At 36.0% G+C, this 15,168-nt stretch overlaps 2 protein-coding genes across 2 annotated transcripts; both read left to right on the forward strand.

Moving 5' to 3' along the window:
- Positions 1-3,200: 3,200 nt before the first annotated feature.
- Positions 3,201-8,620, forward strand: LOC129890199 (protein NLP6-like). Its single transcript, XM_055965759.1, has 5 exons — positions 3,201-3,757; positions 4,499-5,076; positions 6,117-6,164; positions 6,258-7,188; positions 7,312-8,620. The coding sequence occupies exons 1-5, from the start codon at positions 3,406-3,408 to the stop codon at positions 8,436-8,438; spliced, it is 3,036 nt and encodes a 1,011-aa protein (XP_055821734.1). The 5' UTR covers positions 3,201-3,405; the 3' UTR covers positions 8,439-8,620.
- A 1,840-nt stretch (positions 8,621-10,460) lies between these two features.
- Positions 10,461-14,926, forward strand: LOC129890200 (protein NLP6-like). Its single transcript, XM_055965760.1, has 6 exons — positions 10,461-10,712; positions 11,318-11,799; positions 12,382-12,429; positions 12,535-13,267; positions 13,376-13,564; positions 14,269-14,926. Exons 1-6 carry the CDS (start codon positions 10,469-10,471, stop codon positions 14,718-14,720), a joined length of 2,148 nt encoding a protein of 715 aa, XP_055821735.1. The 5' UTR covers positions 10,461-10,468; the 3' UTR covers positions 14,721-14,926.
- Positions 14,927-15,168: the final 242 nt, after the last annotated feature.

Genomic DNA, 15,168 nt, shown 5'->3' on the forward strand with positions numbered 1-15,168 from the left:
TTCGCATATTTATGATTTTACCGTTTATTTTGATCTAAAATTTTATGAAAATATGATTTTTTTTGTTTGTTTCTATTGTTGAGAATTAAATTTTAAAAATGAGAATTCTTGAAAAATAATTGTACGACATTAAAGTTTTAAGTGCTATAATTTTTCATTTTTACTCTAAAATTAGAAAGAAACAAAATAACACCGTCAAACTATTAATGAATCATTTACTAAATCACTCTTATATTTGTTATAAATATGTACTAAAATTTTAATTTTATTTAAGGCTATATATTTTATAGAAAAATAAGTGATTGAGACTTCACAAACTAGAATTTTGAAAGAATCTTTACTTATTTCCGTAGACTTTCCAACAATTAAGAAAGAATGAAGGAAATGGTGGATTCCATTGTAAATGCAATGTGATAAAAGGAGATTAATGCAATGTGATAAAAGGTAATCTCCTTTTATCCTTAATTAAAAGTGTGTGATTGTGTCGACACATAAATCCATAATAAGGGAAGCTTATCACTTTTATTGGGAAAACCCTAAATATTAAAGGGCAGAGGCACATCGAAACTTTAATTTTACGCGTTTTTGATTTAGAATAAGAAAGTAATAATAATTGAGCTTATAAATTCAGTTTTCATAATACATATTGAATGAACTTCTCTGTTTAAATACACCGTTTGAATAATTATTATTTGGGTTCGATTGAATTCGTATTTCAATTTTTAGCTCCGTCCTTATTAAGGGGAGTCAAAAATATATTTTAAAAAAAGTACATATATACAGTGTCAAAAAGATTTAACATTTATATATATATAAACGCTTAATATGTATTTGCACATTCTATAATTGGATCAAATCAATAAATATTTGAACATAACTTTTACTATTAATTAATCAAGGTTTATTACCAGACATTCTCATCTCATTAATTTACTTGACTATAATAAATTTACACTATTCAATATAAACATGCCATACAACTTCATATTTATGATATGTATACATGATTTTTAAAACTTCCCCATAATAAATATTTTCACGAGTATCTGTTGACTCATCTTATTCAATATTAATGTAAAGTAGTTGAATAGACTTTAATAGATATAAACTAATATTTAAGATATATATTTATATTTTTAAGACTATTCTATCTAGTAATTTCTCAATGAACGAATATCAATTTAGTTATCTGCAACTCCATCTCCAAATTCTGCTAATGCGAGCAAGATTTAGCTTAACTTTAGTGTAAAGCAATGGAATAGACTTAAATCGATAGAAATATGAATTATTAATTAAATAGATAAATTTTCACTAGTGAAAATAAAATTAAGCGAACGATGTCAATTAATTCCCCTCATACAAAAATAATTCAGTACAACAACAACAACAACAAGAATAACTCAGTGAAATCCCACGACGTGGGGTCTAGAGAGGGTAAAGTGTATGCAGACCTTACTCCTACCAAGATAGGATGACTGTTTTCGAGAGACCCTCGGCTCAAAAGAAGCATAAAAAGAGGTCAGATAAGGCTAAGAAGTTCAAGGCATTATGGGAAAGCAAATAACGAATAACGCAAAAAACGAAAGCGACACAGATAAAATAGAGTAATCAAAGTATAGAAAGTAATAGAAAGATAATAACAGAAATCAGAGCACAAGAAATTATAGTGCGCTAATGCACCTACTAATACGGAAGAATAATGAGACTATGTACTAACCTTCTACCCTAATATGGGTCCTCGGTAAGCTGTAACTGTGCCATGTCCTGTCTAATCACATCTTCCCAATATTTCTTCGGCCTACCCCTACCTCTTTTGAAACCATCCATGACCAACCTCTCACACCTCCGCACTAGGGCATCCGTGTCTCTCCTCTTCACATGCCCAAACCATCTCAGTCGCATTTCCCGCATTTTGTCTTCCACCGAGGCCACTCCTACCTTGTCCCGAATAGCCTCATTTCTAATCCTGTCTCTCCTGGTATGCCCACACATCCATCTCAACATTCTTATCTCGGCTACTTTCATCTTTTAAACGTGAGAGACCTTAACTGGCCAATACTCCGCTCCGTATAACATAGCCGGTCTAACCACTACTTTGTAGAACTTGCCCTTAAGTTGTGGTGGCACCGCACCTTCTTGTCACATAGCACATCGGAAGCGAGCCTCCATTTCATCCACCATGCCCCAATACGATGTGTGACATCATCGTCAATCTCTCCGCTGCCTTGCATGATAGACCCAAGGTACTTGAAACTACTTTTCTTTTGGATGGCCTGGTCACCAAGCCTAACTTCCGCGCCAACCTCCCAAGGTGTCTCACTGAACTTGCACTCTAAGTACTCTGTTTTGGTTCTACTTAGCTTAAACCCTTTAGACTCCAAGGTATATCTCCAATCTTCCAGCTTAGCGTTAACTCCGCTACGAGTCTCATCGATCAGGACTATGTGGTCCCAAAATTTGTCGAGTCAATCCATCCATCACCAATACAAATAAAAATGGACTAAAAGCTAATCCTTAATGTAACCCCATCACAATTAGGAAGTGCTCTGAGTCCCCTCCTACTATCCTTACCCTGGTTTTGGCACCCTCATACATGTCCTTGATTACCCTAATGTACGCCACAGGTACACCTTTGGTCTCCAAACATCTCCATAGTATCTCTCGTGGAACTTTATCGTAAGCTTTTTCTAGATCGATGAATATCATATGCAAGTCTCTCTTCCTCTCCCTATACTGCTCCACCAGTCTCCTCATAAGATGGATGACTTTTGTAGTTGAGCGTCCCGACATAAATCTGAATTGGTTTTCTGAAATAGACACGCCTCTCCTAACCCTCATCTCCACCACTCTTTCCCACACTTTCATAATATGGCTTAAAAGCTTGATGCCTCTATAGTTGTTGCAACTCTGGATAACCCATTGTTTTTGTATAGAGGGATCATTATGCTTGACCTCCATTCTTGTCTTAAAGATGACATTAAATAATCTAGTCAGGCACTCCAAAACTACCGAGCTCTGAATATAAATTTTATGTGTGTTGAATCTGATTTTACTTAATATTATTGTATAGCAGTGAGATAAACCTGTAAATTTAAATTAATGAATTTCACTCGACAGTGAATTTCGAATATCAAAAAATTGTATTAGGAGATGTATGTGTGAGAGTTAGTAGTATATTGTAAGGTGGAAATTGGTGTAGGGAATAAATAGTTCAATTGTTTTAATTTATGGATAAAACTCTATACAAATGCAAGTTGGTAATACAACTATTAGATTCCAATTCTCAATGGAATCACAGTCCTCAATTAACCATTATCGTCATCTTCTTCGTCAGCTTTCTCTTCTCGCCACATACATAATAGAGAGAGAAAATCTTCATCATTATCACTCGACAAATTTTCTTCAATGTCGGAGCCGGAAGAAGAAATGAATCTCATTTTCCGTTCGAAGCCAAAGGACTTCTCAGCTCCGCCGCCGGCGACGGCGCAGCAGCAGCAGCATACGGCGGGGGAGAATCACAGGGAGTCGTTGATGATGGATCTCGATTTAGATCTCGATGCTTCCTGGTCGTTTGATCAGATCTTTGCGGCTGCTGCTACAGCTTCGAATCCTATGTCGCCGTTTCTCGTATCGGCTGCTTCTGAACAGCCTTGTTCACCACTTTGGGCTTTTTCTGATGAAAACGAGGGTAAACCTAACGGAAATGCTCTCTCCGGCGGCAGTTTACGGCTATCCAACTACCCTAGATTTGTTACTTGTAAGCCTCGGGCTTATACTTGTTGTTTCCAATATTTTTGGAACTATGTGTGAAGCTTAGTTGACTTCGCAAAATTGTGGTCTATTTGAAGAGAAATGAATATCAAAGTACTAATAGATAGTATTAAACAATTTTCTTAGTTCATTACTTAATAAAAATGCAAGTTATACCAGCTATTTGGTTTAATTGTGAAAAAAATAATTGAGGCTTATCTTTGCAAATTCAACACTATAGGCTGAAGATTGCACAGTAATTGGTTTCTGTACTAGAACATTGACAATAGCACGAGATCAAACTATGTACTTTTTTCCTTTTGACAAGTGCAAAAGGTTAAACTTTTTGTTACTCCTTCTATAGGTTTTTGTCCATTAAACTGTGTTGCCACTCTTTCTGTAGTTTTCTGCCAGTAACGCCCATTTTTGAATGTTACTATGACTTGCAATAGTCTTTCTACAATTAGCTACACCTAGTGATTAATGTAAGCATCTTTAACCTATATCTCATGTGAAGAGGATAAAGGAAATAGATGATTCAAGCTAAGACTGTGTACAATAGACCCTTGTGGTTTGACCCTTCCCCGAACCCTGCGCATTGCGGGAGCTTTAGTCCATCGGCCTGCCCTTTGATATAATCGTCCCCAACTATTTTTGGGATTAAGTCATAGTTATTGTTATAATTAATATCATTTGGCTGTTGAGACCAACGAAAGACTCATATGTTTTCCTTTTGTGTTTGGAGCAGATACTAGTGAACATGAGGCTGCAACTGAAACTGTGTCTGTCACTGATGATAAGAAAAGAATCCCTCCGCCAATTAAGGGATTAGCCCCTTTAGATTATCTGGATGGTTCTTGCATAATCAAGGAGAGGATGACACAGGCTCTTCGATACTTCAAGGAATCAACGGGAGAACGTGTGTTAGCTCAGGTTTGGGCACCTGTTAAGAATGGCGGTCGTTATGTGCTTACAACTTCAGGGCAGCCCTTTGTTCTTGACCCAGACTGTAATGGGCTTCATCAATATCGAATGGTTTCTTTGATGTATATGTTTTCTGTGGATGGGGAGACTGATGGAGTTCTAGGACTTCCGGGTCGTGTTTACCGGAAAAAGTTGCCAGAATGGACTCCAAATGTGCAGTATTATTCCAGTAAAGAGTTCCCTCGTCTTAATCACGCCCTACATTACAATGTTCGAGGAACTTTGGCATTGCCAGTATTTGAACCATCTGGGCAGTCTTGTGTTGGTGTACTAGAGCTGATAATGACCTCCCAGAAAATCAACTATGCTCCTGAAGTTGATAAAGTATGCAAAGCTCTTGAGGTTTGTTCTTATCCTATCAATACATATCTCTCTAACTTATTGATATGTCTCTCACTGGCACTTGATGGCCTGTTTGCTGCATCAATCCCGTGGTATCTAAATGCTAGAGTTATCTATTAATCTTGTTTTACTCGTTAATGACTGAAGTTATTCATTGATCAAAGTGGTGAAAAGTTTTCAGTAAGTGCTATGCCATATTGTCATCCATCATCCTATTCTTCTTTAGGGAAGTGCACTTTTGTGTTAAAGGAGAACAGCTAAGTTAAGCCGGTTTGCTAGATAGACTCAACTAAAGTGTTTTCTGGTTGTGCTGTATCATCTTTCTAGCAGTCAGTAAAAATATTTACTCAAAAAAGTTATCAATATGAACAGCTGAATGAGGTGGTTTTTGAAACTGTTCTCTTGCTTTTGATTGATGTGTGTTGGTGCCAAAATCTCAAACTGGACGATCAACAGGCCCCTGTCCGAAGATTTTTGAGAATCTGGATGAATAACCAATGCCAATATTAATCAAGTACATGATACGATTTAGAACATATCTCTTGTGATCTGCAAGTATATACTATAAAGCTATGTCGGTAATTGTATGCTAGAATCCCAGACTGGACGGGATGCTTCTTTCTTGTGGTGAGCAAAAGTTTGGGAGGAACTGCTGGAAGTTTCTATTAGTGTATTATTATTATTATTATTTTTTTTGGATATTTCGACTCTGTTGCGTGTGGTCTGATGAACTGGAATTCTCCCTGTTTAAGATCACAACTGTCTTTTGTTTTCATATGCATGTAATGGATTGCTTTCTCTCCTGCTGTGTTTTTATATTGCGGGTTCATGAAGGTGCATTAGTGGATGTGCTCTTCGCTGCATGGGATATCAAATTATCAACTAGTTTTGATAAGTACTTGTGTAGTTGCTAAGAAGGTTTTATTAGTAAGATGCATCGTCGTGTAAACCAAATGCATAGCTTTTTCAATCCTTTTTTTCTACATTGAAGTTGAGCTTAAAACATTCAGTTTTGTTAAGTGATTTCAGTTTTTCTGCAGGCAGTGAATCTGAAAAGTTCAGAGATATTGGACTACCCAAACCATCAGGTGAGAAGAAAAAAGTTTCTGGACACATCTCATCTAAGCTGTTGTTGATTGTTGTCTGAATAAGTCTCTTTCGTTGGCTATTTTATTAACCAGATCTGTAATGAAGGTCGTCAGAATGCATTGGTCGAAATCTTGGAGATATTAACAGCTGTATGTGAAACTTATAAATTACCTCTGGCTCAGACATGGGTTCCATGCAGGCATCGCAGTGTTCTGGCTGATGGCGGTGGGTTTAAAAAGAGCTGTAGTAGCTTTGATGGAAGCTGCATGGGACAAGTCTGTATGTCTACGACAGATGTAGCATTTTATGTGGTTGATGCTCACATGTGGGGTTTCCGCGAGGCCTGTGCCGAGCATCACTTACAAAAGGGACAGGGAGTTGCTGGAAGGGCATATGCTTCTCAAAAATCATGCTTTTGTGAAGATATAGGGCAGTTTTGCAAAACGGAGTACCCCTTGGTGCACTATGCACGTTTGTTTGGGTTGTCCCGTTGTTTTGCAATCTGCTTACGGAGCACTCACACTGGCAACGATGATTATATTTTAGAGTTTTTTCTGCCCCCAAATGATGGAGACTACACTGACCAGCTGGGTTTGCTGAACTCTCTCTTATTGACGATGAAGCAGCACTTTAGGAGTCTTAGGGTTGCTTCTGGAGAGGAACTTGAGCATGACTGGGGTTCAGTTGAGATTATTAAAGCGTCCACGGAAGAAAAACTTGGTTCAAGGTTTGACTCTGTGCCAACTACCAAATCTCTTCCTCAGCCTGCTAGTGTAGCAAATGGAACGACACATCCTGATCTAATGGAGGAACAGCAGTCCCCTGTGGCATTGAATGTGGCAAAAGGTGCAGAGGGCGTAAATGGTACAGCTGAAGCCCATAATCATGCTTCTGTCTCTGGGAATAAACAGACTGGTAAGAAATCAGAGAGAAAACGTGGAAAAGCTGAGAAAACAATAAGCTTAGAGGTTTTGCAACAGTATTTTGCTGGAAGCCTTAAGGATGCTGCGAAGAGTCTTGGCGGTATGCTATTCAAAATATTATGAACTTCTTCACTATGTTTTGCTTACATAAAATGCTCTTTTCACCCCTTTCCCAGTGTAATAGCTGATTTGACCGTTCTCATTAATTGTCTCGCAATTACAGTTTGTCCGACTACAATGAAGCGCATTTGCAGGCAGCATGGGATCTCTAGATGGCCATCTCGCAAGATAAACAAGGTTAACCGGTCCCTTTCAAAGCTAAAACGTGTAATTGAATCTGTGCAAGGAGCTGATGGAACATTCAGTCTGACTTCACTTGCACCAAATTCACTTCCTGTTGCTGTTGGTTCTATTTCTTGGCCTGCAGGCATAAATGGTTCGCCGTGTAAAGCTTCTGAGTACCAAGAAGAGAAGAATGAGTTCTCCAACAATGGAACGCCAGGAAGTCATGAAGAAGCTGAACTTTCGAATCAAATGCTGGGAAGCAGGATTATTGGCAATGAAGAGCTCTCTCCAAAGCAGAATGGTTTTGTGCGTGAAGGGTCACATAGGTCCAGAACCGGGAGCTTCTCAAGAGAAGAGTGCACGGGGACACCTACTTCCCATGGATCATGCCAAGGTAGTCCTTCCCCTGCAAATGAGTCCTCCCCTCAGAATGAGCTGGTCAATTCACCTACACAGGAGTCGGTCATGAAACTGGAAGGCCCTTTGGAACCAGCTTGTCAGACCACAGGAGAAATAAATTTATCCACTGCATTCCTAATGCCTGGGCTTTATATTCCGGAACACACCCAGCAAGAATTTAGGGGAATGCTAGTTGAGGATGCAGGCAGCTCACATGATCTGAGAAATCTTTGTCCGGCTGGAGATGCCATGTTCGATGAACGTGTCCCAGAATACAGTTGGACAAATCCACCATGTTCAAATGGAATTGTTAAGGATCAGGTTCCTCTTCCTGCAGAGAAGATGCCGCAGTTCTCTACCAGGCCTGAAGTAACATCCGTTACAATAAAAGCAACATATAGGGAAGACATTATAAGATTTCGACTTTGTTTGAACTCTGGCATATTTAAGTTGAAGGAGGAAGTAGCCAAGAGGTTAAAGTTAGAGGTGGGAACTTTCGATATCAAGTACCTAGACGATGACCACGAGTGGGTTTTGATCCCATGTGATGCAGATCTACAAGAATGCGTCGATATCTCAAGATCATCAGGCAGCAATGTTGTAAGATTGTTAGTTCATGATATAATGCCCAATCTTGGGAGCTCCTGTGAGAGCTCAGGTGAATGATTAGAATTTAGGTTGTAAATATATAAAAACTAGTAAAATCATTCTTGTAGTGCTAGGTTTTTTGTCTTTGTGGAGTGTAGGTTTTGATTATGGCAGGGTCCTCTGTAATTGTAGAAAGTTTTCTTCAATTGTATTCATCTTGTAAGCCTAAGAAAATAAGTTTTTTGCTTTTGTTGGTGCAACCTCCATTCATTGTCCATTTTGGTATATTTTTATCTGGATACCGAAGATTTATATAACCGATCTCAATTATTTTGAGAGTGAAACATAATTTTCTGGTTATTGAAAATAAGTTTTTTGCTTTTGTTGGTGCAACTTCCAATCATTGTCCGTTTTGGTATATTTTTATATGGATATCGAAGATTCATATAGTCGATCTCAATTATTTTGAGAGTGAAAGCATAATTTTCTGGTATTTGTTTGGGCGTATGGTTTATTGGGAACAACATTCTGTACATGTCATTCTATTTAGATTTCATGTGGGATTATTTATAATTGTTCAGTGGAGCCTTGAGTACAGTAGGAACAAAATGAGGATATATATCATTGAAAATATCTGCATAAAGAGAAACCATAGATTTGACAACTTCAATATAAGATGAAAATTGAGTTGATACGTGTCGGAAACTCAGTGAACCACATCTTTAGTATGTATACTTCATTTCATGCACAGATACAAGGACAAAGTCAAACATGGCAACTAAGTTAAATTATTATAAATTTTAATTAAAACAATCGAATTAAAATAAATATAATGTGATATTTCTGTGGTTATAAACTTTTTGAAATTTCTTATTTTAAAGGGAGAAGGCATAAATTTCTTCTGAAGTTGTATCGAAAAGTCAGTTACATATTTAAACTATCACGACGATTTATTACATACTTAAATTATCTAAAAATGAATTTATTACCTTCTAAAATTGATAACACCATTCTCACAGTATGTGATGTATTACACTCGCTGCAATGTCAATACTATGTTAGAAATTATAATTTTTATATCTTTTTTCTTTTTTTTCTCTTTATTAATTAACTTTTCTTTTATTAACTATATTTTATATTAATTAACTCGTAATTAATTATTAAAATTCTTAGAACACCACCCATTCGACCCCTCGCTCTCCAACTCCAATCGTCTTCTCCACTAATATCAAATTCACCCTCCTTTTTCTTCTCATCCATACCCAAACATTCTCTATTTTTTCTAGTCAAAATATATTAAATGTTGTTGTCTATAAATTTAATTTGCTTGAATCTGAACAATTTGAGTGAAAAATAATTTCTATTCCATATCTAAAATGGACTAAAAAAGAAGTTTGACTTATAGATTTTTAGTTAGAATTCATCTTCTTCTTAATGGGTTTTGAAAGGAAAAAAATTAAGATTCAAAATGGAAGTAAATGGAGGAAAGCAAAGGTGGGGCAGATAGATTCCATATTTTTCAATGTTATTTTATGGTCTCACACTTTGAGGTTGTGATGGAAAACAAGGAATTGTAATGAAAAATAAAGAATGAAGAAGAAGAGGATAATGGCTGGGGTGTGGAAAAGAAGAGGGTGGATGGGTGTGAAGGAGAAATGACGTGGGGTGATTTTGTTTTTTATTTTTTTTTACTTTAGTTTTAGTCTGACACACTATTTTTTAATTTTTAAATTTTTTTTGCCACGTCAGTTTTAGGAGGGTAATAAATTCACTATTAGGTAGTTTAGGTGTGCAATATCGCCATGATAATTTAAGTGTGTAACTGACTTTTCGATACAACTTCAGAGCAGAATTTATGCCTTTTCCCTTATTTTAAATATGTTTTTAAATCTGTTTTGAAATGCTTTATCTGAGTCGATGATATCAAAAACAATCACTCTATCTTATTTGTGTATACATCACTTCCCCATCTCCGAACCCCATTTAAAAAATTATATTAAATATCTTATTATTATTGTTATAAAAAAATTGTGCTAAAGGGAAATTGGGTCACGTAAATGGAAGGAATAATACACATGTGTGAATTCATTGACTTGTTGTTATAGATTATGTATAGAGTCAATGGCCTTTCGAGACCCAAAAAAAGGAAGAAAAAAAAGAACACTAAGATGAATGATATGATTAACAATATTCCTTTTGATTACTCTGCAAATATGATCAACGATGATGTTTATGAAGTATATACATCATCTGAATTCATGAATTATATTGGAGAACCATTATCCTGCTCTGAAGAGCGTTCTAATTTCCATTTAATGGTTTTTTGGACCAACAATCAACCTCAATGTAATTGTAAGTAAAAATCTTTCCCTTTTTTTCACTTGTATTTATTAAGTTATATATAGACAGTATTACTCAATTTAATGGGGTAGATTATTACTTCCTTTATCCAAATCACGCGATCTACTTTCCTTTTTAGTCTAACAAGATAAAATGACACATTTTTGGGTGCGTTTGAATTTTGGTAAGATGGAAACTGTTTTCCATGGAAAAATATTTTCTAGAAAATATTTTATTGGAAAATAATTTTTTTTCTTTTTTCTTTTTGGATTTAAGTTACAGAGACAAGTAAGTAGTTTCAACACTTTGTTCTTTCCTTTTTGCGTTTCGCCATTTAAGTTATATATATGGACGGTGTAAGAAATTTTACGCAATTTAACAGGTTATAGTAGGTTATCACTCCCTCTGTTCCATTTACGTGATCCATTTTTCTTTTTAATCTTTTAGGAAGGAAATTGTTTTCCATGGAAGAGTTACATGTTGTATGTCGACATAATATGATCATGTAAAAAAATTAAAGTCTATACAATGTAGCGCATAGAACTTAAACTCTTTACCTTACTTTTGGTACCATATTTTGTGATTTCTAATGCAAGTACTATATATATTTCTTGAAGCTGTGAAGCAAAAGATTAAATTAGCACTTCAAAGAATTGAAACATCTCAAGTAATTTTACTACAGTTTTGGGGACTGGAAAATATTGAAGGTAGAAATTTTCTATCAACTTCAGGACAACCTTTTGGTCTTAGATATCTATATAAAGGACTCTGTTGGTATAGAAAACACTGTCAAGGTTATAGATATAGTGTCGATAAGGGCGAAAATCATGAACAAGGAATAGAAAAAACTCATCTTTTTGGTCCACCTACACGAGTTTTCCAGCAAAAATTGCCTGAGTCAAGTACTCATGTTGGGTATTACACGAATGAAGAGTTTCCGATAAGGGATCATGCTGTACGTTGTGGTGTTCGGACTTATTTGGCATTGCCTGTGTTTGAACCTATTGAGAAGAATTGCATTGGTGTAATTGAGCTTGTCACAGTTTGGAAAGGTGGCTACTTGACTTATGAAGTTGAACGAGTACTCAATCCGCTTGAGGTTCGCTCTTTCTCCTTATTTTTGGCATTTAGACACACACATATTTGTAATTTTAAGTTAAATATATATATATAGTTTGAGTTTCTTGAGCCGAGGATCTATCAGAAACAACCTCTTTACCTTTGAGGTAGGAATAAAGTCTTTGTGGGACTATACTGGATATGTTGTTGTATATATATATAGTTCGTGTGGAATTCCTCACTACCAAAACCTTGTATCTGCCCTAATGTAAGTGTATGACAATATCACACGATTAAGGTTATAATCTCAACCATGTTGGAGACGTCTGTAATCTTTGAAGGAGAGCCTTAGAGCAATGATGAAGTTGTCTCCGCGTGACTTATAGGTCATGGGCTCGAGCAGTGAATTCAGGCTACTTATGCTTCCGTTAGGATAGACTACCTACATCACACCCTCTTGAGGTGTGGTCTTTCTCCAAATCCAACGTGAACACTGGATGCTTTATGCACCGTGCTTTACCGGTGCTTTAAACTCTCATTTTATGTGTTTTTATGGCTCAATCATTAAATCATCTAGTATAGATTTTTGTACTTTTGGACTAAAATTTTGATCTCCTTGCAGGTAGTAGATCTCAAATGTCCTAAAATATATCTCAATAAAGGTCGAAAAGTAAGTTGCAAAATTCATACTTTGTTGCAAAATTCATACTTTTTATCACTCATCCTTTGTTAAAACTAGTAAACTTTTATCTGAACAAAATCCTTTGTAACTCAGGTACAAGCAGGGATACAAAATGAAAGAGAGGAAATCAAAAGAATGTTAAAAATCGTACGAGAAACACACAAATTGCCTTTCGTTCGTGTCTGGATTCCCTGTGTGAATCTAGAAATGGACCACAATGGCATGTACGTTGGCTGTACCGAGCATGTCATTTCTGCTAGTAATGAAGTTTACTTTGTCGCGGATGAGGAAATGGATGCTAACGATCATGTTTATGACGACTATTATTATGACGATATGTTATGTTTCCGAGACATTTCCAAGTTACAACCTTTGCAGAAAGATCAAGGGGTTGTTGGGAAGGCGTTTTCTTCTGGCAAGTTATGCTATTGCGAGAACATAACTGAATTCAGCATAATACAGTATCCTTTGGTACATTATGCGCGTTGGTGTGGATTGACAACTTCTTTTGCTATTTGCTTGAAGAGTAGAGATGACGCATACATAATGGAGCTGTTTCTGCCCCCTGACAACGGGGATCCAAATATGTTGCTCGGATCAATTTTGTCTACAATGGGACAACATTTTCGGAATTTCAAATTTGCTTCTGGTCAAGAACTAGGAAATGATTCAAGTGTTCAAGTTATTAAAGCTTCTTCAGATAAGAATGTGGATTATTTTCATATTTTTCAAACTAGAGCAAGTCCGTTTATGCCTGAAGTATTGCACGCTGAAGGTAGACGGAACCAACTAATGGAAGGCAATGAAAATCACACGGAGAAAGAAGGTAGAATGAAGATACTAATCACACTTGGCGATAAATTTTTGTTCTTATTGAGCAATTTCTGAATCCTTTTTACATATTGAATTGAGGTATTATCGTCTTGTTCTACAGATAGACAACAATCGATGGTTCAATCTAATGTCTCAAGTATCGATTCACACGTTATATCAGAGAAGCAATGTGTTAGTGTTACTCATTTGCAAAAAGAAAGTAGAACCAGAACTAAAGACACTGTCAACTATGATGATCTCAAACAGCATTTTGACAAAAACCTTTCTGATGCAGCTGAAAGCCTTCAGAGTAAGTTCTCTTCTCATTTTATTTCTTCAATTCCGTCCTTTTTTAAGGTACGGAAAAGAATATGCCATTGGGCAGCACCAGGGGCGGAAAGGGGTTCATCTGAACCCATTAGCCCAGAGAATCGTATATATTACAAGGTCAGTTTTATCTTATCTATATACAATAGATGATGAGTCCTCTTGGTGAAAATTCTGCCACTGGCCTCGCACAAACCAACAACCTTGTCTATTGGGAAACCATTTTGCATAAGGCCAGAGGAGTTGACGTCTCCAAGCTATATTTCTTCAGATTTTGACTTATGTATACTTACCGCTTAAACTACTTTATACTATCAGTGCAACTTAACGTATTGTAGAAGATTGCATTTCTTATTCTCAAGCGTACTAACTCCACTTATTGCAAATGAAACTGACATTAGAAGTTACTTATAGTTATCTTTTAGTTGACTTCACAATAGAAGTTACTTCTAATTATCTTTTAGATGACCTGATAGTAGAAGTTACTTATAGTTATTTTTCAGATGACTTGACAGTAGAAGTTATTTATAGTTATATCTTTTAACTGACTTGACAAGTAGAAGTTACCTATAGTTATCTTTCAACAAAGGTTATTTAAAGTTCTCTTTTAGCTAACATGACAGTTAGAAGTTACTTATAGTTATTTTTTAGCTGAACTTAAAATTAAATTTCTTTTTCTTGTTTCAGTTAGTCGATCTACACTGAAGCGATTATGTAGAAAGTATGGTATTCGAAGGTGGCCATTATCCAAACGGAAGAAGACTAGCGAATCGGAATGCCAACCATTAGCTATGCTTCCAAAGAAGAACAAATCCATAACTTTAGAAACTATAACACACAAAGATCATCAGAGTAGCAGCAGCAGTTTTACAGTGAAGGCAACATATGGAGATGATATGATGAAGTTTAAATTGTACACATTTTCAAGAAAAGATGATTTGGACAATGAAGTGGCTAAAAGAGTGCAATTACAAATTGGAAGATTTAGAATAAATTATATGGATGAAGATAATGATTGGATATGGATTGCTTGTGATGATGATTTGAGTGATTGTTTTAATAATGCTCAATCATTAGGGAAGAACACAATTAAGATGTTGGTTTTACCGGCTGCTATCAATTATCATCTTGAATTGTAATTTTGTCGTATCAAATTTAATGATACGGCCCTTCCCTGGATCCTACGTGAAAGGGGATGTGTCGTGCATCGAGCTGCGCTTTTCTTTGAAGTGCTCATATACTTATTATTCGTTATTTTAGCAAATGTTATATGATATTGTAAAATCTAGTGATCGATTGAAAGATCACAATTCAAATCTATGATGTTACTAACTTATATAATGCACTTTCCTTCTTAGTCGATCTTAGAATGATACCTTTCTCTTTCTGAAAATTAATTAATTTTAGCATTTCATTTTTATCCGTAATGACATGACTTATTGGGACCTCACCCCCATTCATTAAAATTAGAAAGAAAGCACATGGAACGCTCAATATCCCTAGTCTAAAATGATAATTTTGGTACTTTGAGCATAATTGGTTAACATATAAAAGTCTTCATTAATTTTTTTTCCCTCGTAATTTCTT

This window comes from Solanum dulcamara, chromosome 5 (genome assembly GCF_947179165.1).
Source record: "Solanum dulcamara chromosome 5, daSolDulc1.2, whole genome shotgun sequence".
Classification (NCBI taxonomy): Eukaryota; Viridiplantae; Streptophyta; class Magnoliopsida; order Solanales; family Solanaceae; genus Solanum; species Solanum dulcamara.

Coding starts and splice junctions, on each gene's coding strand:
- LOC129890199 (XM_055965759.1), top strand. CDS start 3,406: ATGTCGGAGCCGGAAGAAGAAATGAATCTCATTTTCCGTTCGAAGCCA. Junction 3,758..4,498: donor CTACCCTAGATTTGTTACTT/GTAAGCCTCGGG, acceptor TGTTTGGAGCAG/ATACTAGTGAACATGAGGCT. Junction 7,189..7,311: donor TGCTGCGAAGAGTCTTGGCG/GTATGCTATTCA, acceptor TCGCAATTACAG/TTTGTCCGACTACAATGAAG.
- LOC129890200 (XM_055965760.1), top strand. CDS start 10,469: ATGTATAGAGTCAATGGCCTTTCGAGACCCAAAAAAAGGAAGAAAAAA. Junction 10,713..11,317: donor CAATCAACCTCAATGTAATT/GTAAGTAAAAAT, acceptor TATTTCTTGAAG/CTGTGAAGCAAAAGATTAAA. Junction 11,800..12,381: donor GAGTACTCAATCCGCTTGAG/GTTCGCTCTTTC, acceptor ATCTCCTTGCAG/GTAGTAGATCTCAAATGTCC.